Source organism: Thalassophryne amazonica, chromosome 17, assembly GCF_902500255.1.
Source record: "Thalassophryne amazonica chromosome 17, fThaAma1.1, whole genome shotgun sequence".
In the NCBI taxonomy this organism is placed as follows: domain Eukaryota; kingdom Metazoa; phylum Chordata; class Actinopteri; order Batrachoidiformes; family Batrachoididae; genus Thalassophryne; species Thalassophryne amazonica.
In genome coordinates, this window is record NC_047119.1 from 33,633,203 (window position 1) to 33,656,535 (window position 23,333).

At 39.8% G+C, this 23,333-nt stretch overlaps 1 protein-coding gene and 1 long non-coding RNA gene across 2 annotated transcripts in view; one reads left to right on the forward strand and one right to left on the reverse strand.

Annotated features, from left to right (window-relative positions):
• The window catches only part of LOC117529379, an 883,736-nt gene that overhangs the window by 407,033 nt on the left and 453,370 nt on the right, over positions 1 to 23,333 (forward strand). The gene's annotated exons all lie outside the window — the stretch shown is intronic.
• The window catches only part of LOC117529366 (rab GTPase-activating protein 1), a 176,219-nt gene that overhangs the window by 52,201 nt on the left and 100,685 nt on the right, over positions 1 to 23,333 (reverse strand). Inside the window, 7 exon segments of the mRNA XM_034192126.1 lie at positions 1,716 to 1,808; positions 8,634 to 8,762; positions 12,907 to 12,948; positions 16,114 to 16,257; positions 16,498 to 16,623; positions 17,198 to 17,272; positions 21,504 to 21,617. Coding sequence (XP_034048017.1) covers positions 1,716 to 1,808; positions 8,634 to 8,762; positions 12,907 to 12,948; positions 16,114 to 16,257; positions 16,498 to 16,623; positions 17,198 to 17,272; positions 21,504 to 21,617 — 723 coding nt within the window.

Sequence of the window (23,333 nt, forward strand, 5' to 3'; positions counted from 1 at the left end):
TTTCATTGTTACGCAGATGATACCCAGCTTTATCTATCCATGAAGCCAGAGGACACACACCAATTAGCTAAACTGCAGGATTGTCTTACAGACATAAAGACATGGATGACCTCTAATTTCCTGCTTTTAAACTCAGATAAAACTGAAGTTATTGTACTTGGCCCCACAAATCTTAGAAACATGGTGTCTAACCAGATCCTTACTCTGGATGGCATTACCCTGACCTCTAGTAATACTGTGAGAAATCTTGGAGTCATTTTTGATCAGGATATGTCATTCAATGCGCATATTAAACAAATATGTAGGACTGCTTTTTTGCATTTGCGCAATATCTCTAAAATTAGAAAGGTCTTGTCTCAGAGTGATGCTGAAAAACTAATTCATGCATTTATTTCCTCTAGGCTGGACTATTGTAATTCATTATTATCAGGTTGTCCTAAAAGTTCCCTGACAAGCCTTCAGTTAATTCAAAATGCTGCAGCTAGAGTGCTAACAGGGACTAGAAGGAGAGAGCATATCTCACCCATATTGGCCTCTCTTCATTGGCTTCCTGTTAATTCTAGAATAGAATTTAAAATTCTTCTTCTTACTTATAAGGTTCTGAATAATCAGGTCCCATCTTATCTTAGGGACCTCATAGTACCATATCACCCCAATAGAGCACTTCGCTCTCAGACTGCAGGCTTACTTGTAGTTCCTAGGGTTTGTAAGAGTAGAATGGGAGGCAGAGCCTTCAGCTTTCAGGCTCCTCTCCTGTGGAACCAGCTCCCAATTCAGATCAGGGAGACAGACACCCTCTCTACTTTTAAGATTAGGCTTAAAACTTTCCTTTTTGCTAAAGCTTATAGTTAGGGCTGGATCGGGTGACCCTGAACCATCCCTTAGTTATGCTGCTATAGACTTAGACTGCTGGGGGGTTCCCATGATGCACTGAGTGTTTCGTTCTCTTTTTGCTCTGTATGCACCACTCTGCATTTAATCATTAGTGATTGATCTCTGCTCCCCTCCACAGCATGTCTTTTTCCTGGTTCTCTCCCTCAGCCCCAACCAGTCCCAACAGAAGACTGCCCCTCCCTGAGCCTGGTTCTGCTGGAGGTTTCTTCCTGTTAAAAGGGAGTTTTTCCTTCTCACTGTCACCAAGTGCTTGCTCACAGGGGGACGTTTTGACCGTTGGGGGTTTTCCGTAATTATTGTATGGCTTTGCCTTACAATATAAAGCGCCTTGGGGCAACTGTTTGTTGTGATTTGGCACTATATAAATAAAATTGATTTGATTTGATGTGAAGAAATCATGAAAAACTGTGGTTATACAACTAAAATACTAGTTTAGTGACTCACAGGATTGCTAAAAAAGCAGTTTGAACATACCAGTAATAGTTTTGAGTTTGTAGCGTCAATAGCAGATGCTACTATTATTGTGAACACCCCCTTTTCTACTTTTTTTTTTACTAATAGCCCAATTTCATAGCCTTAAGAGTGTGCATATCATGAATGCTTGGTCTTGCTGGATTTGTGAGAACCTATTGGTACCTTGTTTCCCATGTAACAATAAGAAATATACTCAGAACCTGGATTAATCTTTTTAGTCACATAGCACTACTATTATTCTGAACACTACTGTATGTATGACGAAGAGCTGCACGCAACAACTACATCACTGTTGATCTAAATGACAAATATATTAAACTCCAATGCACATGTGAGCTTATGTTCACCTCATATCTCTCAATGGGGGCCTCCTGCTGCTCCTGCTGCTCCCTCATGGTGTGATACTCCTTCTCAAACTTCTTCAGCTTCTTCTGACTAATCTGAAGAGTTGTGAGAGAATATGCATCACACAAATTAAAAGTTGTACTCTTAACCCTTATTACACACAGGACAAAAAATGGAAAGCCAAACTAGTTTGGTAGTCACATGTGCATTTGAGGTGGCAGCCATGAAGAGAAAAAGAAAAAAAAAAATTCCACATTCTTCTCAACGACACAGGATTTATCATCTCTGCTGGACCGTGGGGCTACTGGTTATACAAAACACATAGCAGTCAGTAGGTCTGAAATTGTATTACAGTATTTAAAATGAACGTGCAACACAAATGCAGAATTGTGGGTGGGCGCATGTGTTAAAAATCAGTTTTCCCAGTGTTTTAAACCTTCCTGGGACTCATCACCCAATGATAACAGAAGTGGATTAGCTTGGCCCACATGTCCTGTATGTGTGTTATCTGTGCGTGATTGCTGAGTGTATTTAGTCATGTGCTCCGTTTTATAAAAGTGATCAAGACAAAAAAAAAAAAAAAGGAAATTATACAGAAGACAACTGAAGACACTTATCTATATCATTTAACTCCCAGACCCCTACTTCCCCATCGGTTTTTGACTCCTGGATATCCAAAATACAACTGAGTAAACTAATGTCTGGTCTGGCTATTAAATCTTTAGATCCTCCATATAAATTAGTCTTTTTCAAATATTAAAATGCACTGGCATATACCTTAAAGGCAATGATCTCTTGTATTTGTAAAATAAGACTTAGAAATAACATGACTGCACTGAGCATGATGGAAAGAATTGCCTTCTAATCAGAAGCTAGTATCATCAATCAATGAGGACCTCAGTCATCTTGTCAATTAACCCTCCAACACTGATGCACAAACTTCAGATTAGCCTACTATTAGATTTAATTTCACAAAGATCTGGAGCTTCACGCTCCTTAAAAGATAACAGCATCATCAAACACTTCTGTTCAGCGTATTCATGACTCCATAAGCTCTACGCAGATATCTCCAGATCTCAAAGGCTGAGGATCCAGAAGCTTGAATGCCATTACTGAGAAAAGCGAATGTCTCTACAAGTTAAACGTGTGTGCATGCTTTACATATATACACAGTATAAAATATTTTGCTGCTTTCTGAGAAGTCTCATGGTCACCAGCATGTGAATTAATGTTCAGAATTTATATTTCTCTCATGAGAAAACATCTGCAAGTGATGTGACTTAATAGTGGTGTTTGCCTCAGGTTCTTATAAGATGTGTCTCCTGTCCGTCTGTTTGAAAACCAAAACCTCAAACATCCATTCATTAAAGGAAAAAAAAAGGAAAAGATAGAAAACTTGACACCTCTTGTAACAGAAGATGAAATAAAGGTGAGACAAAAGTTATCTTTAAAGTAAGAACCTCTAAACTAGGCCAGACGTTTTAAAACAGGTCAGGACACACCACTCACCACTGCCCTCTACTGGTATTTAAGCAGTACTGCAGACCTGTAATGCAAGTATTTTTGCCCAACTTATCCTTGAATTTTGAGCTTAATTTTTGATTGTTTTGTACTCCCCCACACTTTTCTAACAGTCTGTGGTTTTCTGGATATTTTGAAGCCTGTGATCTGTGACAGATGAGGTGTAGATTTTCAGTTTCCTAAATAGTGTAGGGGAAACCGGGGCACGGTGAATCACGGGGCACAGTGAATCATTAGCTACGAGGTCTGTTAGAAAAGTATCCGACCTTTTTATTTTTTTGCAAAAACCATATGGATTTGAATCACGTGTGATTGCATCAGCCAAGCTTGAACCTTCGTGCGTATGCGTGAGTTTTTTCACGTCTGTCGGTTGTGTCATTCGCCTGTGAGCAGGCTTTGAGTGAGGAGTGGTCCTCCCCCCTCGTCGGATTTTCATTGTGAGGAAAATGTCTGAATGGCTGGAGCAGCGCTGCATCAAATTTTTCCAGAAACTGTGCGAGACAGCCAGGTGGACACCATTCGGAAAATTCAGATGGCTTTCAGGGACGATTTTATGGGCATCACAGAGATTAAGGAGTGTTACAGCCGGTTTAAAGACGGCGCACAATGGCGGAGGGCGCGCCGCGCTCTGAGCGGCGATCGACAGGCTGAAACGACCAGATCATTTCCAAACTGAATGCTGTGTTGATCCGGGACGTCGTCTGACTACCAGAGAAATGGCAGAAAAGGTGGACATCAGCACTTTCCCGGCACATTCCACTGTTAAAGGAGATTTTGTCATGAAAACAGGAGCGGAGGAATTCGCCACGGAGCCGCTAATGGCGCAGAACGAAAGCACCTTCGTGTTGGTCTCACAGAACATGTGACATGCCCAGATCTTCAACAATTTCTCGGATACTCACTCGACTGAAAAGCCACCCAAAGCCGTCTGAATCTTCCGAATGGTGGAAGAGCTGGGTATGTCCCGTGAGACTACCAACATGGAGGTGCTTTTTGTTCTGCTCCATTACGCGGCTCTGTCCTGACGCGCGAATTCTGCCGCACGTCTTTCATTACAAAATCTCCTGTAACAGTGTAATGTGCAGAAAAAGTGCTATGTCCACCTCTCTTGCCATTTCTCTGGTAGTCAGACGACGTCCCGGATCAACACAGCCTTCACTTTGGAAATGATCTGGTCGTTTCAGCCTGTCGATCGCCGCTCGGAGCGCGGCGCGCCCTCCGCCATTGTGCGCTGTCTTTAAACCGGCTGTAACACTCCTTAATCTCTGTGATGCCCATAAAATCGTCCCTGAATGCAATCTGAATTTTCCAAATGGTGTCCACCTGGCTGTCTCTCACAGTTTCTGGAAAAATTTGATGCAGCAAAGCTCCAAATCATTCAGACATTTTCCTCACAATGAAAATCCGACGAGGGGGGAGGACCAGTGCTCACTCAAAGCCTGCTCACAGGTGAATGACGCAACCAACAGGTGTGAAAAAAAAAATCACGCATGCGCACGAAGGTTCAAGCTTGGCTGATGCAATCACACATGATTCAAATCCATATGGTTTTTGCAAAAAATAAAAAGGTCAGATACTTTTCTAACCGACCTCGTATATCTGCAGAACTACATATTTGCAGAAGTTATGCCATATTTTTATGCATAAAGACACCCCCTTATAAATTAGTGCATTGTTTTTTGGATACATTAAGGGTAAAGCTAAGTGGCAAGTGAAGTCAGTTTTTTCCTGTCAAAAGTAAATTTTGTGGATGTCAGTGTCTTTGTATTTATTTCTCACAACAGAGGAAAGGTGTCACAAAAATTGTTATTAGTTAGAAGACTACCCCGTCCAACTGATGAGCATGTGTTATGTCTTCTCCAGACTATCAGCTATTTGATAACATGACTCGTGTGTCACATGCACACAGGGCAGTGAATCAGTCTAGAAAGTGATTTACTAAGCCCCAGTATCAAGTGGATGACAAATATTACTTGTTGAAGCTTATACATTTATTTTTCTACAAACTATTTCTATAATTTGTGTATATAAACAACTGTTTTCATGTTTGAACAGAAATTATGACAATTGTATTTATAATAGTTTCTAAAGGACTTATATCACTATATAAGACACTCACACATTACACAGCTGGTTTGCTGGATTATAGTTTGTATATGCATCAGCATATACGAGGGCTGTCAATAAAGTATAGGTCCTTTTTATTTTTTTCAAAAACTATATGGATTTCATTCATATGTTTTTACGTCAGACATGCTTGAACCCTCGTGCGCATGCGTGAATTTTTCCACGCCTGTCGGTGACGTCATTCGCCTGTGAGCACTCCTTGTGGGAGGAGTCGTCCAGCCCCTCGTCGGAATTCCTTTGTCTGAGAAGTTGCTGAGAGACTGGTGCTTTGTTTGATCAAAATTTTTTCTAAACCTGTAAGGCACATCGAGGTGGACACGGTTCGAAAAATTAAGCTGGTTTTCGGTGAAAATTTTAACGGCTGATGAGAGATTTTGAGGTGATACTGTCGCTTTAAGGACTTCCCACGGTGCGAGACATCGCGCAGCGCTCCCAGGCGCCGTCGTCAGCTTGTTTCAAGCTGAAAACCTTCACATTTCAGGCTCTATTGATCCAGGACGTCGTGAGAGAACAGAGAAGTTTCAGAAGAAGTCGGTTTCAGCATTTTATCCGGATATTCCATTGTTAAAGGAGACTTTTTTAATGAAAGACGTGCGGACGGGTCCGTGCGGACGGGTCCGTGCGGACGGGTCCGTGCGGACGGGTCCGTGCGGACGGGTCCGCGCGTCGGGACGCAGCCGGCATGGTGTGCGGCACAGGAAAAACACCTCCTTGTTGATAACCATTTGTAAAATCCAGGCGGCTTTTGATGGCTTTCAGTGGAGTGAGTATATGAGAAATTGTTTAACAGCTGGACATGTTCCAACTTGTGCTTAAGGCTTCCAACAGAGGTGTTTTTCCTGTGGCGGAGCGTCGCAGCAGCTGCGAGCCGACGCTGCAATCCGTCCGCACGTCTTTCATTAAAAAAGTCTCCTTTAACAATGGAATATCCGGATAAAATGCTGAAACCGACTTCTTCTGAAACTTCTCTGTTCTCTCACGACGTCCTGGATCAGTAGAGCCTGAAATGTGGAGGTTTTCAGCTTGAAACAGGCTGACGACGGCACCTGAGAGCGCTGCGCGATGTCTCGCACCGTGGGAAGTCCTTAAAGCGACAGTATCACCTCAAAATCTCTCATTAGCCGTTAAAATTTTCACCGAAAACCAGCTTAATTTTTCGAACCGTGTCTACTTCGATGTGCCTCACAGGTTTAGAAAAAATTTTGATCAAACAAAGCACCAGTCTCTCAGCAACTTCTCAGACAAAGGAATTCCGACGAGGGGCTGGACGACTCCTCCCACAAGGAGTGCTCACAGGCGAATGACGTCACCGACAGGCGTGGAAAAACTCACGCATGCGCACGAGGGTTCAAGCATGTCTGACGTAAAAACATATGAATGAAATCCATATACTTTTTGAAAAAAATAAAAAGGACCTATACTTTATTGACAGACCTCGTATACAATCATTTTGAAGAAATCTTTATAATCATGTGTTTTATCCATTATAGTCTAAGTTGATTCACTGTGCCCCGGACACCGATTCACTGTGCCCCGTGAATTAGTGTCTGGGGCACAGTGAATCAAAAATTTTAAAATCGATTTTAAACACCTGTAAATTACACTTGGGGAGACATAAATAACACAGCCTTATAAACAACTTGGTATATTAAATCCACAATAGAATGACCTAAACCTATGCATAATGTGTTTATGCTGCCACAAAACAACATTCTGATCCACTGTGCCCCAGCTTCCCCTACCTGCTAAATTTGACAAATAATGACTTTACATTATAACTAAAAATAAAACCATTAATACAAGTAGGGTTGAGCTGGATACTCGTTTCAGATGAGTATCCGGTACGGATAAAGCATTTTTGACGAGCACGAGCATGATCAGAATAAAACTCATCAGTATCTGTGCTCGTGCTGAAGGAAAATTCTCATTGGCTAACTGACTGTCTTCACGCTCTGTGATTGGCCAGTCACACACAGCACCCACCCCTCCCTACACAGACTTCTCACACACAGACAGGATCTCTCTCTGCGCTTGGCTGGATTCTGCCTCACGTTGCTCTGTCAGTACTCTAAGTTTTCTTCAGCTCGCCTCTTTTTCAGTTTGTCTGATATTTAAAATTACTTGGTGAACTTGTTTTGTATCTTACGCGGTGCTTTTGACAGGACAGACCTGAAAACAGCTCCTGTCGCGTCGGTCACTACCTCCACTATGGTCGGGTTTTTTATTTATTTAATTATTTTTTAGCCGTCTGCTTGCTCTTCATTTGGTTTGGTGATATAAAGTCAGTTGGAAAACTTTGCTCATACTGAACGCGGTGCTTTTGAGAAGAATACAGTGAACAAGGCTGACATATTATTTCCCTGTTTGCCATCACTGGATGTTTGCATGAATCACCAAGTTCACACAGATCATTAAAAAATAAACAGTTTTACAGACCACTTACACACATGTAGCTGAACACACAAAGTCGCCTATATTCATATTTTTATGAATATGGCTGCATGCAGTATCTGACACTTTCTCACTGCAGTTCATAAAAATAAATTGGTCAGTCGAACAACCTCTCTCCCTCTCACACAGTCACTCACTCACTCACACACACACACACACACCTACCTTAATCAATATTGTTTAACTTTGTGTGGAAAAAACATGCCAAGAACATTGGGTAGTAAAAATAACAAATTGAAAAAAATCAGTTTGATCATAAAATTAAAAAAAAAGAAAGTTGTGTTGAGTATGACAACTCTTGTTCATGCATACTTAGTAATTCATAATTTCCTACTACATTGAATGTCAATTCTGAGGCTGTTCTGTTATTCATTCATACACTTAAGAATATTCATGTTCTGAGTTCATAAAAAACTTGTTCTATAAATAGTTCTCTTACTTTTGTGATCAAAAACATTGATTTGAATCTCAATTTTGAGACTGTTCTGCAGTTACTAATAGTTTTCAAATAAACAATAAATATAGCAACTTCTGATCAATCCATATCAATTTCAGACTTAAAATAATGTACTGATTTAAGCCCCAGCCATTTTGGGTTAAACCACGCCCGCTTCAGGTTTAGGCCCCGCCCACTACAAATACAGCTACGGATACAGATAATTTAGATGGCTGAACAGATACAGATAGTGGTGTACTCACTCATCCCTAAATACAAGTATTGAAAATAAAACTTAAAATTTGTCTGATGGATACAAGACTGAACATTCATTTTAATAAACTCGAATAGCCATAATACTTATCCTGTTGTGGTCTTTACTCACCTTCATGCTACACGCTAGTTCCATGAGTTTCTTTGCATTTTCCTCAGAACGGTACCTCTTTGGAACCGGGACACGAAAGAATTTGAGTGCACCCTCAAAGTCAGTTTGAATCAGATCATCTTTAGATGTCTGCCAAGAAAGATGTGAACACAGACATAACCAACCAACCAACCAACTTTATTTGTTAAGCAGTGGACCAAAGTGCTGTACAAAAGAATAAATAAAAATCATCATAAAAGGCATAATTCACATAAGACATAAAATTGTAAACAAAATACAACTAAAGTAATTAAAAGCTACAAAACATGAGTAAAATAACTATACGATAAAAAGCAATAAGATAAAATCAAATAAATGAATGAAGTCAAAGGTCAAGGAGAACAGATGGGTTTCAGAAGAGATTTAAAGCAGACAGAGATGAAGCCTGTCTAATTTGTTGAGGCAGGTTGTTCCATCATTTTGTAGCTGCAACAGCGAATGCACAATCCCCCCTGAGCTTCCGCTTCGGTTTAGGCATATTCAGGAGCAACTGATCAGCTGACCTGAGAGAGCGGGTGGGTTCATAAGCGTGTAGGAGCTCAGAGAGGTATGGAGGGGCAAGAGCATTCAGGGATTTAAAAACAAAAGTTTTTAAATGATTCTTAAAAATGTATGGGAAGCCAGTGGAGGAAGCTAAAATGGGAGAAATGTCCTCATATTTATGTGTAAAAGACGTGCAGCAGCATACTGCACCATGTGGAGACTGGCAACGGAGGATGCATTAATCCCCACATACAGAGCATCGAAAGAATTGGCTTTATTTTCGTCAGCTGCCTCAAATGAAAAAAGCTTGATTTAACAAAGTTCTGCCCTGATATGACTGTTGAATTTCAGATCAGTGTCCACTTTAACCCCTAGATTTGTGATGGTTGGCTTCATATACTGGGGTTAAGGAACCCAGTTCAAGCAGGGGGGTCCCATCACTTCTGTTTTCTTATCATTAAATTTTAAGGCATCTTATCATTAAATTTCCAGGCATGTAAATTAGTCACATGCAGTGGTAGGCACAGTTCTGCTAATCCAACTGATAATTAGCGAAGCTAACTTTTCTGTTAGCAGATTAGCTTTTCAGCTAACTTTGAAAACCATCAGCAGACCAGTTGGCTTCCACTAAATTTAATTCCCCTATCTTTCAGCCTGCTAACATTTTTTTGCTGGCACAATGAGTAAAGCTTAACAGTCAAAAACATTTGTAAACCCTAAAATCATACATGGAAATTCCTGTCTGTTGCGTGTTTTGCAACTGTCAGATCCCTGTGAGCTCAGCCCTCCCCCAGCAGAAGGGGGTAGGCCGGCTGCCGGTGCTGCAAAAAAGCATCATTTACTTTCCACATGCAATGGCACAGACGTGTGGCAGGAGACATGAAAAGCAAGGCACTTTTCACTCATGGTTTCACTCATAAACAAAACTAATTCCGGACAGTTTATCAACATTAACGGCAACTCATTTTTATAAAGTGAAAATATTTCACATATCTTTTAAAGTAATGTGAAAATTCTGAAAGTTTGAGCATCAACAGACACACGAACCGAAAGGCAATATGGGAAATGAGTCTCCTCTCAATCACTGCCTCCTCCCATCAAAATGCATACACGACTGCCATCTACTGGATGGGAGTATGAATAGCGACCAATGTGTGATCATTGGTCGCTATTCGTTGTGCTGAATCACACTTCACAAACAGAATTTTCAGTTTTGCAAATGGCTTTTTTTTACAAATGAAAAAAACATATTTACAAATATAATTTATTTGTAAAAACCAACACACACATTACAGTAACTTGTGTGTTGGTATTTACAAGTAAATAAACCAACCAGGGTGTTATGTGTCGACGTGGGTTGAGGAGCGGACCTGCGTTTGACGGAACCCAGCGCTAAAACAACCAGAAAGCGGTTCCAATAACAAAACAATTTTATTTTTTCCCCCCTCTGTGCGATACAAAGTGTACAAACGAAAACTGCGTCAGAGTGAAGGACGGCACGCTCTCCAGCGCCCAAAAGGATCGAAGCCCGGCGCTTCTGGACCCACGTTCACCGCCAAACACCCCCCAGGTGGACACGACAAACCGACTCTGCGAAGGATAGAAAAGGTGAGGTAAGTCAGCAGCTACAACTAATATCCTTCAAAGGCACACACTATCAGCAACACATTCAGGTCTGAATTTAAGCTTTATGTAAATGAGCAGCTTCTCACAACAGGTGGAGGATCATCAGTCCGCACGCCACGGCAGTGAGAAGCGAGCTACACAATTCTCATCAATGTTCAAATATTCTGCGTAACAAAATACCAAGTTACTGTTAACAATTATTCAGACAATCAATCACCTCTGATGTGTGCTGACAGCATGTGTCCCTCACCCGTCCTCCTTCACAGGCATGATGTGTCAAACCCAGGCGCGGTCCTCAGCGTCTCACAAACGAACATCACAAGGTCGAGTTCCCGGCAATTCTGCTTGAATCACACATGACTTAAATGCAGAACGCCATCTCATTATCTGCTTCAGCTGAAAGTCTTTAAGGTTGCACGTGAGCACCATCCACAGGTGCTGCACAATGCGTTGATGAGGGTGAAGGATTCTTCTGTCAGCACCTTCTCCACAGACAATAAATCAGTTTGCATACCACCTGGAGAGCAAAGAAAAGAAAAGAACACCAAAATGCCCAGCCAAACCCCCCCAACACACAACACAGGGAAGTCTGGAGTCCCCTGCTGGAGCTGTTGCCCCCACGACCCGAACCCAGAAAAGCGGTTGAAGATGAATGATGAGATGAGAACACCAACCAACCAGTGACTGAGAGGAGACTCATTTTCCATAATGCCTTTTGGCATGTGTGTCGATTAATGCGCAAACCTTTAGAATTAGCTCATTATGGACGTGAAGAGGAGAAGAATCAAACACAGTTTCCCTTCTATTATTATTTTATTAGTAAACAAGGAGTTTTTTTTTTTTTATTAGGGCGTGCAGAGTCTCACTCCACCCAAGATCCCAAAGTTGGCTGGACACAATCTAATTTTGTTTTCTGACATGTAAGGCAACATGGTGAGGGGAAGTAATCGTAATTTCTGTGCATTTCATCATTGTGTCAGTGTTGCCACAGTGGATCATACAGATGAAGAGTGAAATCACTGAAAGGCCTCTAAATTTTGAGTTTAAGTAACCCGAGAGCTAAATGGACAACATACACCACTTCTCTTGGCTTTCAGATGGTCCTTTTTGTGGAAAAATCTATGCAGAAAATTTTTGGTCCCCACACAACTTTAAAGGAAATTCTACTACAATTCCGCAGTGATCTCAATCTGTTCAAATCTAAATTATCCCAGAAGTGTGCTGTTCTTGCCAAGTTGACTCCCTGTGAAGATGGCTTCAAGTAGCATGTTTTGACACGCTTATGGCAAGGAAAGGTTTGGATAATTGAAGGCGCAGAGTCTTTCCGCAATGGCCTAACTCATGAACAAATGGAAGAAATGACTTAGTATTTGTCATATGACTTAGACTTAGTATGCATCATATGTGCATATAGCATATTTTTCATCATTTTGTCAACTGTGTGGGCTGAATACATACTCTAGAGTATGAATAAAACATTATTAGCATTGCTATTTGTTATATACTGCTAAATCTTCAAATAGAACAATAATACTTACATTGAAAAATACCGCTTAGTTATGAATGACAGTCACCGTCTTCAACGTTGTGTAGCAAAAAGCCTGCAGGATGGATTATGCCAGAACAAAGGCCATTGGGAAGCCAAGATCAAGGCCTTTCAAATGAGGTATGTTGTGTCCATTTAGCTCTTGGATCAATTAAAACTGCAATTCTGGGCCTGCCTCTATTCATCTTACTTTATAGATCCATCAACTGATTTGGCACAAGATTTAGGCTGAATGTTCCTCTGGAGCAACGTCAGATATACAAAGGGAATGGAGCATGGGTAGAATCAAACCAGGGATCGATTGGTGGGAGACAAGCATATTCACTACCATGCTGAACTTTTAAAAGTGTAAAAAATGCGAATGTTGAAAAAGCTTGTCATCAAAACATAGCCACAAAACACCAATGTGTTAAAGAAATATAATCAGTAAAACTACTGCAATAACACCAAAGATCTTAGCAAGGCTGAACATTCTCTGTGTGTTCTTTGTGTACTTACAAGTATGCAGCAAAATGGTGCTGTGCTGGTTAGGTCTTGGTTAAGTTTGTGTTAGATTTACATTTATGTGAACTATCTCACCTTCAGAAGAGCCAGTGCTACGTTGAAGATCACACTGATGCCCTGACGAGGGGAAAAAAAGGGCTTCAGAATGACTTCACTTTTTTTAATCAAGAGCTGAGTTTCTCAATTAATGCTACAAAACATTATTTGGAACTATGGATGCTTAAAGCTTACAAGGGTGGGGGTAACAGTGTGAGGATTGTGAGCCAGATGATAAGATGATGGACTGTACAGTATTTACATACATACATACGTACATACATACATCAGTGTTACATAATATGTGTCCTGCAAGAACATCAACTTCCTATACACAAAGTCTAGACTGAAGTCCAATAAGAGCCATTGGGTTTTTGTTATTCATGATCACACATTAAACTTTAAGAACTCACCGCCTCAAGTGCATTTCACCCGGAAGCAAACAAGGCAGGCTTTCAGTGGATGCAGAGCATTTTGTTTTGTTGGATATTGCAATTACACTGGACAATGAAGATTTTACTCCCTAAACTCTTGGGTGGGTTTTGTGGATTTTTGGCCTCCATCATATCTATTAGCATAAAGTCCAAAAAATAAGTGAGGTCACATTCTGGCAGATAAATGCTGCTCACATTTCCAGCTGCTCATCATCTTCTTTTATTTGCATTGCCTCTTGTTCATATAAAGTGTTGGATGGAATGGATACATGGCAGATAGTGAAATTTGGGTGCAACAACAACAACAACAACAAAAACAACAACAAAAACAGCTTCCAGGTACAACTCCATAGATTGATACCAAAGAGCTGCTAAAAAGATTTAGTTTGGTTACAAATGTAAAATCTCTAGAGATGTAAATTTGCCTCACTGTGCAGTTAAATTTTATGTAAATAAATTCAATATATTTAGTTAGATGTTTCATCAAATTCCTGAGATCCAGCAATAAAAGATTATTTTTGGGTTTATCTTGACAGTCGACCTCTGATTTAAATTTTTTTTTTGGGGGGTGGGTGTCAAGCATGAATAATGTTTTTAATTTTGATACCATCTACCCCTTATTTTGTTAAAGACCATATATTTATAGTCAGCTTAATTCCACATTCCTGTTACTGTAAATGACTGCTGTTATTTTAGGAAATTGAAAAATAAATAAATAAATAAATATTGCCTTTATTTTCTCTTCATATTTATCATCCACCTGTGCTATGTGACACTATTATTTTAACAGGTTATTAATGTCAATGAGCCACTTTCCAAGTTAAATGACATACAGCAACAACAAGAATAATGATGTTATTTATGCTAAAATGGGTTTTCTTCATTAAACCAGATTTTTTTTCTCTCAGTGATCACATTCTTTGCATGAACTTAACAGGACACTGGGCTCAGAAGTGTTTCCAACTCTCCAGTTTTCTTCATTTCTTGTATAAATGTCGTCTTCCAAAAACATCAAAGCCAATTGAAGAAAACAGGAATAGCTGAGCTTAAATTTGGCAGTCATTGCAAACATGTTACTATACTTCCCAATTTCAGTTTCAATAAATGCAGTAGTGTTCAGAATAATAGTAGTGCTATGTGACTAAAAAGATTAATCCAGGTTTTGAGTATATTTCTTATTGTTACGTGGGAAACAAGGTACCAGTAGATTCAGTAGATTCTCACAAATCCAACAAGACCAAGCATTCATGATATGTACACTCTTAAGGCTATGAAATTGGGCTATTAGCAAAAAAAAGGTAGAAAAGGGGGTGTTCACAATAATAGTAGCATCTGCTATTGACGCTACAAACTCAAAACTATTATGTTCAAACTGCTTTTTTTTAGCAATCCTGTGAATCACTAAACTAGTATTTAGTTGTATAACCACAGTTTTTCATGATTTCTTCACATCTGTGAGGCATTAATTTTGTTGGTTTGTTACCAAGATTTTGCTCGTTTACTAGTGTGCTTGGGGTCATTGTCTTGTTGAAACACCCATTTCAAGGTCATGTCCTCTTCAGCATAAGGTAACATGACCTCTTCAAGTATTTTGACATATCCAAACTGATCCATGATACCTGGTATGTGATATATAGGCCCACACCATAATAGGAGAAACATGCCCATATCATGATGCTTGCACCACCATGCTTCACTGTCTTCACTGTGAACTGTGGCTTGAATTCAGAGTTTGGGGGTCGTCTCACAAACTGTCTGCGGCCCTTGGACCCCAAAAGAACAATTTTACTCTCATCAGTCCACAAAATATTCCTCCATTTCTCTTTAGGCCAGTTGATGTGTTCTTTGGCAAATTGTAACCTCTTCTGCAGATGTCTTTTATTTAACAGAGGGACATTGCGGGGGATTCTTGCAAATAAATTAGCTTCACACAGGCGTCTTCTAACTGTCACAGCACTTACAGGTAACTCCAGACTGTCTTTGATCATCCTGGAGCTGATCAATGGATGAGCCTTTGCCATTCTGGTTATTCTTCTATCCATTTTGATAGTTGTTTTCCGTTTTCTTCCACGCGTCTGTTTTTTTTTTTTTTTGTCCATTTTACAGCACTGGAGATCATTGTAGATGAACAGCCTATAATTTTTTGCACCTGCGTATAGGTTTTCCCCTCTTCAATCAACTTTTTAATCAAACTACGCTGTTCTTCTGAACAATGTGTTGGACGCCCCATTTTCCTCAGTCTTTCAAAGAGAAAAGCATGTTCAACAGGTGCTGGCTTCATCCTTAAATAGGGGACACCTGATTCACACCTGTTTGTTCCACAAAATTGACAAACTCACTGACTGAATGCCACACTACTATTATTGTGAACACCCCCTTTTCTACTTTTTTTTTTTTTACTAATAGCCCAATTTCATAGCCTTAAGAGTGTGCATATCATGAATGCTTGGTCTTGTTGGATTTGTGAAAATCTACTGAATCTACTGGTACCTTGTTTCCTATGTAACAATAAGAAATATACTCAAAACCTGGATTAAACGTTTTAGTCACATAGCACTACTATTATTCTGAACACTACTGTATAATAAATATGTAGAAGCAAGTTATTCCTTGTTATTCATGGTGGACACTTCAAGGCAAATACATGCAATACATTGTGTAAACAAATCAATAATAAATGAATTGTTGTTTTAATATTAAAGCAGTGGGACACTGTATGGGACAAGTAAAAGGATTTCTTAAATACTTGTAAAACCTTTCTGAAACATCTTTATGCAAGTCCTCTTACTGCATGTGTGCATGCACAACCAACCTCACACAGTAGCAGGTCAATGATGTGGAAGACCATGTAAAGCGGGAACTTGGCTGTGAAGAGTGTCAGGAACCACTGAGAGGCGTACATATGAGCCTCCAGACCCACATTCAGGAAATGTGTGTACAAGTCTGGAATATACTCCTGTTAAATACAGAGAGGCACACGGATGGGGAAGGGGGGAATACAAGGAGAAAGCAAAGAAAGAATAACAGAGACAAAGTGAAGGCAGACATGGAAAGAAAAGGGAGAGAAAATAATGGTAAGTAAAACATTACAAAACTGACACGCTTGTTTAACATTACAAAATCTCTAACTAACCTCATAAACAAAAACATTTTAGTCCAGTTGCATTTTGGTCCACTCGTCCCAACCCAACTATACCTGCATGAGTCTCTCAAGTTGGAAGAACTTGCAATGTAGATCCTCAAAGTTCTGCTTGAAAAGGTCCCTGAGCCCATAATCAAACATGATCTTAACCAGAACACTAAAAGCTTGTTCCTCTGGCATCTAATGGATAAAAACAAGTGATTTAATAAACAGTGGCTTACATGAATTACCAACCCTTTGATAAAGATGCACTTTCAGATGAGATTACATTAGAAAATATATCTTTAAGTAGGTATGACGAACTAACTCCATACATTAAGTATGACTGCACTGAAAGAAATGTGCAAACTGTTCAAACTTGTAAAATAATTCCTCAGGATTCTGTTTAGTTTGGCACATTTAGCTGACTCCCGTCTACCATCTTGTAAAAACACAACATATAAAACTCCACTAGATGGCAATATTGACAATCTGTTGAATGCCTGATCATGAAAATCCCTCAGTAAAATAAAAACTTATCATGCACCAAATACACTTATCAAACATCAGTATCCTACAGACACTTTGTAAACAGAGTCGTGTTTGTGCATCGCATTTAAAAATTTTAAACCAAGTTTTTTCTACAGTACTGCAGAAAGAAAAAAAAGTGTGTGTGTGTGTGTGTGTGTGTGTGTGTGTGTGTGTGTGTGTGTGTGTGTGTGTGTGTGTGTGCGCAGAAATTTTTAATTGACCTGTCTGAGATATGTAAACTCACATGTAGCAGCAACACAGCAGCCAAGAAGGACTGACCCTGGCAGTAACCAATTTCCTCATCATATACAGAGTAGGCCTGAGGGAGAAGACAGCATCAGACATGATGTCCACCCAAAGCTACTAAACAGGATTTCAAGCATGCAAGCATTTACCACACAAACTGGACTTTCTAAAATGCAACTACAATATAAATGTTAAAAGTAGAAATGTGGCTACTGGTTGATTATGTACTGTTCCACCTGACTCAAACAAAAACCATTTGTTACTAAATAATAATAATAATTGATAATACATTAATACATTGATGATGTATGTATGAGGATACATACACCATCATCATCTACAACCACAAGATGGCAATGTGTACATGCATGACAAGCTGATCTTGTACACTGATCTGAATGAGGTACTGTCTGATCCACACTGTGGTGCAGAAAGTGGCACTAATGTCATACTAAACTGGATGCCAACCACCATAAAACGAAGAATTAAATGAGGAGGACATTCTATGTCTTAGAGAAGACAGAGAGGAAAAAAAATAGAATAAATCAAGACCATCCTATTGAATAAAAGAAGGAAAAACTTTCATTATTCAGCACTTAACTTTTTGAAATCAGTGGGACAGTCACAGGACAATGCTTGTTACTCCATGTACACTACACGATGCAGGACGCATGATTAACCTGAAACTCGGCCCAAAAAATTCTCGCACGAATGAAAAATCATATGAAAAAGGGCCAAAACTCGCACAGTGTAAAGCCAACATTTATGTGTCTAGACAGAATTAAGTGCACGTTTTACAACATCATCAAACATGCGCACGGCACAATATAATAAAATGAGCGCACATTCTCTCCACATGCAAAACATTTTGCGATGACACTTCCAGGGCTCCATAAAAATGCAAATTCAATTTATTAGTGGTTGCAAATGTACCAGAGACAATATTGGAATTTATCGGTTATCTGTAACTTCCGATACATTTTTGGGTGGTTTATCGTTTTATCTTATCAAAGATAACTTTTCAGTTATCTGATTATCTGTTATCAAAGTTAATTTTTCGGTTATCTGTGCCCACCACTGCTTATTGACAATATGATTTGTATATGTTTTTCATTTTTACAATGCATTTTTTTGACAGGTGTGACTAATAATCCAGTACAACATTTTGTCCGGAAAATATGGTTTGAAAAAAAATTACTTCAGCACTTCATAAGCCAATTCAGTCAAATATGTATAAATATTTCACTTGGAGCTACACAGATTGTTTCATTTCAGAGTATTTGATTACACCACATAAAATTTGAGTAAAGTTAGACATTACGCTTGTGAAGCTCCTTGGATTGACTTATGTTGTGATTTCACGGTATATAAAAAATTGGACAGAATTGATCAAATCCTAGGCGGAATTTTATAGCATTTTTTCCTTCTTGTAAGCTCTCTGGAATTATTTCTGTATATACCAACAAGTAAATGCAGAAGTTAAGAGTCACTGCTCACTGGCTGTTGAGAGGAGTGCCAGACAAATTAAAAGGTGTTGGAGTAAGTGATTTAAACAAAAAAGAAGGAACCAGGGTCATATTTACCATAACCTGCATCACTGAGCTTAGTGAGAAAAATCTTGTGTACCGAGTTTTACCCAGCTATACAGAGTCTTTTACACATCAAGCACACAGACAGGTGCACGCATGCAATTACTGGACCTGCTGTACACACAGGTAAAAACAGAAAGTCAATGAAAAGCAAATAGTGGTGTAGAGTGAAAGACAATGAGAAATTTAACAAGTGAATAGAAGGAATGAGGTAGAGTGTCTGAAACAGCGGTGTAGTGGCCTACTGAGCTACAAACACAAATAATGGATTTAAGTCAGACAAAGTGTGGATCAATCCGCATACACAGAGAAGGGAGGGCCCACTGAATTATTCAAACACACCTTGGTTTGTCTGGAAAGAGATGAATGACCTCACCTGATTTATGCATAATGAATAAAACGAAAATTAAAAACTGTGAAAACAATGCGGCGAGGCATTCAGGAGGGATTACCGGGAGTACAAAGTGAGTGAGAGAGTGTGTCACATACACATACGTAGAGTTTCACAGCCTTTATATTCAGCATTTGTTAATACCAAGTTGCAAGCAGCACACTGAAAAATATCTGCATATGGATTGGTTAGTGAGTCGAGTGCGTCCTGTTTGATTTTGTAATCACAAACACACAGATAGTTTTTCTGAGAAAGGAAACGGCTATTCTGAACTTGTGAAAGTACTCAGAAACTGAGCAAATGTTCACTTTAATGAGGAATGCTCTACAATTTCACTGCAAACATCTATGTTTAAGTTTGCACTTGCATTCACTTGCAGAATGTGAGCCTGTATCAAACAACGTATGTTTAGTACAGAGCCGTGTTTGCATATCACAATGTTTGTTCAGTATAATAATGTGACAATATAATGAAATTAATATTTTGTCTAATTTTGTAAGTCATGCTAATGAATAGAATATCAGTTACTCTACTGTGAAAGGCACCTTGTAAAACCACCAACATTGGTCCATCTTCTAAACTTTAGGTTATCAAAACCCTTGGTGATATTGCGCTCAAACACTCAAACAAAAGAGACACCTTGTTTTACATCATTTCCACCTTCCTGGTCCTGGTGTGAACAGTGTTCCCACAGAGACATCACGCTTCTGCATGACACCGGCTGTTATTAGACATCTTTGACAACAACCACACAGACCTTAACACCTATACCTCATCTGTACTGGATTACATCACCTTCTGCACGGACAGTGGTGACCACACAGAAGACAGTACAAACGCTCCCCAACCATAAGCCATGAATGAATGGTGCTGTTATTAGTCTGCTGAGGGCCTGAGATGCTGCTTTTGCTCAGGTGATTGAGAGGCCTGCAAAACAGCTAGGTCCAAAATGAGGAAAGGCATCAGGGAAGCGAAGCAATGTTACAAGAAGCGCATTGAGGAGCATTTCAGCAGTGCCGACTCCCAACGCCTGTGGCATCAAAGCCATCAGCAGCTGCAACAGCACCTACACAAGCTACACCCACTCTATCCTCTCAGACGACCAAATTGCTTCTTTGCAGCTCTGATTGCGCTGACAAACTACAAGACATGTGAGCACAGCAGGGACACTCACCACTAGTGGTGAGCCCACGTGAGGTGAGATGGACGCTGCAGCACATTACCCTAAAAAGGCTAATGTAGCTGACGGAGTAACCAGGAGGGTTCTGAAGCACTACATAGGGGAGCTGACAGTAGTGCTCACAGACCTGTTCAACACCTCCCTGGAGCAAGCCTCCATCACCATGTGCCTCAGTCAGCAACAATCATCCTGTACCAAAACAATCAGCCATCAGGTCCATCACCACAGTGGTGGTGAAGAAGTGCTTTGGGTAACACATCTTGGGACACTTGAAGAACAGTCCTGCAACACCGGCGCTCAGCTCTCCAGACTAAAGAGCATTTACAGAACCCACTGCATCAGGCAGGTCACAGCTATAAACAGGACAGCATACATCCTGGAAACTGCCTCTTCACCCCCCTGCCTTCTGGGAGGCACTACAGGACACTGTACGCTCGAACCTCAAGACTGATGAACAGTTTCTACCACAGAGCTGTCACACTACTGAACACATATCAAATCCACAGACAATCTCCTTGCACATCCACTACGCCACTTTAGAACATTGCATACAGTTGTAAATAGACTGTTTATTTGCTATCATACTGCCTTTGCTCACTGTAAATATATCAGTTATCAAGTTGTTCACCTGGTAAAACAACTTGAAGATGATTTTATCATATACCTATAAATGATAAATGCTCGCAGACACAATTGCGCATGCTCTCCCTTCGCTCACTGCTTCCGGGGTACGGATGCGGGACCCGCAAAGAATCCAAGTCATGGCCATGGAGCTCTGCGGCTGCAGTTACCGAGACCATGCAGCAGGCGCTGCGCATCAAAACAGCAAGCGTAGTCTCTGGACCTGTTGCTGCATGCAGCTCGGCACAGCAGACGGGGGGGTGGTGTGAGTGGCCCGCTGCGGCGCTATTTATTCTTTAGTGTTTTATCCAATCACGTTGGCGTATCATTTATAGGTATATGATAATGTATCATATTACCTCGGGTCACTGTTAATATCAGACTTTTAATTGTTTTTATTTTGGCTCCTGGAAGATGCCTCCAACAAAATTTCATTGTATTGTGCAATGACAATAAAGACGTCTTATCTTTGTGGACATAATGCTGCCTCTTTTTTTTTTTTGAAGCACATCTGTCATCTCACCTTGCAGATCTTGTACAGAGAATCTTGCCCATCTCCTCCAGTGTCTTTGAAATAGTCATGAGCTGGAAATGTCCTGTTAATGTCCCTGGTTATGGCACTGTCCTGAGGGGACTCCTAAAAGGAGGAGAAGAGAGTGAAATTTGTCAGAAGCCTTAAGAAGCATTTAAATCCACACTGGAATGAAAAATTGACTACTTGAGGTCTTATCTTGTGTCCGTGTTAATAATGCAGGGTTTCCCATTAACTACATAGACTGTGACAGCCCAGCATAGTCTAATTTGTCTCTGCACAGATTCATAATGAGCTGAAAATAATTTACACCTTTCATAACAACATAAAAGATTTCTAATGTTGTGCTTCGGCAAAGCTTCTCTCACTGTGTCATTAATCCCCCTCTAGCTACACTTCCCCTCCCTGCTGTATGAGCGAGCACAAGCTTGGGCATATGTGCTCACTGGAAACAGGGGCCACTTGCAAAACACAGAGTTGTTGAGACTTTGCTGACAAGGCATTTGGTGGTTTAGTCTCCAGTGGATTAACACCATCTTCAAGTGTTTAAGCCCTATCACTGAATTAAATAAAATGTGAATAAAGCTGATGAAACATGTCTATAATTGATTAGTGTAGACAAAGAGGACAGAGCTTGTGATCACTGGTAGCTTAGTCTTTCTGCATAATGCACTGGAGGCTAAACCACTGCAAACATCATGTGAACTAAGCATCATCAACAAATGTTACAACATCCACTAGTCCAAACACAAATTTATCATTATCAATGTATTACAGCAAATGGGTAACATTACTGCAGAAGTAATTATTCATAAGTAATGTTAATTCAACATTAGCTACATTAGCCATCAGTCGCTTCATTAATGTCATTTGACGTATTTGGCTGCTTGATGTGAAAAACAATGTATAATATATAAGATCAGATAATTATCTAATGGTAATTATCACCAGAGGCGCTGGAAAATTCAAAGCCCAATAAAAGCAGCAGCGCCACAGTGTATAAAATCCTCTGTAACACGTAAAAGTACTGTGTTGTAAAAGCTGCTAAAGGAAATGTACAAAAAAGCATTAGTAGGAAAAAATATACTTCAAGTACCAAAAGCACATTCATCATGTAAAATGGCCCATTTCACAATAAAATATATACTTGCATTGTAATTATTAATGCATTAATGTGTTAAATACTATGATGTTGCAGCGGACAATCTGGCGCTAATTTGAAGTTATTCTTATATATTTTATATATGACTTCACATACAATATTCTGAACTATATTGGTACTAATTCATTTAATTGCACCCTTTGGTGATTACATACTCACACAGGATAGCAATATGATTAATTATGCAGCCCTCAATTTTGTATTTTGACCATTTGCCAGTTGTTTAACTCCATCTGATGTGCCATGTTGGTGTGATATGTTAGTTACGAAGTTATTACTAAAGCACAAAATGGTTCCCAAGTCCTAGCGAGTGAGGTTTGTGATCAAAAGCACACCAGATTGATGCATTTAACTTAAAAAATGTACCACGTTTTCTTCCATGGAAGCATGCCCCCAGATCCTTGCTAAAGGGTCTGAAGTCCACCCATTACAGTCTCACAAAATGCTGTGGGAAAATGCTAATGTCAAATATGACTCACCCATAGTTAGATAAATCTCTCTCATCTAACCCTGACAATGTCAAAATATTTGTGAAGCAAGATGTACCTCGGAACACACAAAGTGTATTTAACACTTTTATAATAAACAATCAAATCTTTGTTCAACTTAATTTCTAAGATTGATACAAAAGAAAATAGAGCACAAAAATGTGACTCCTG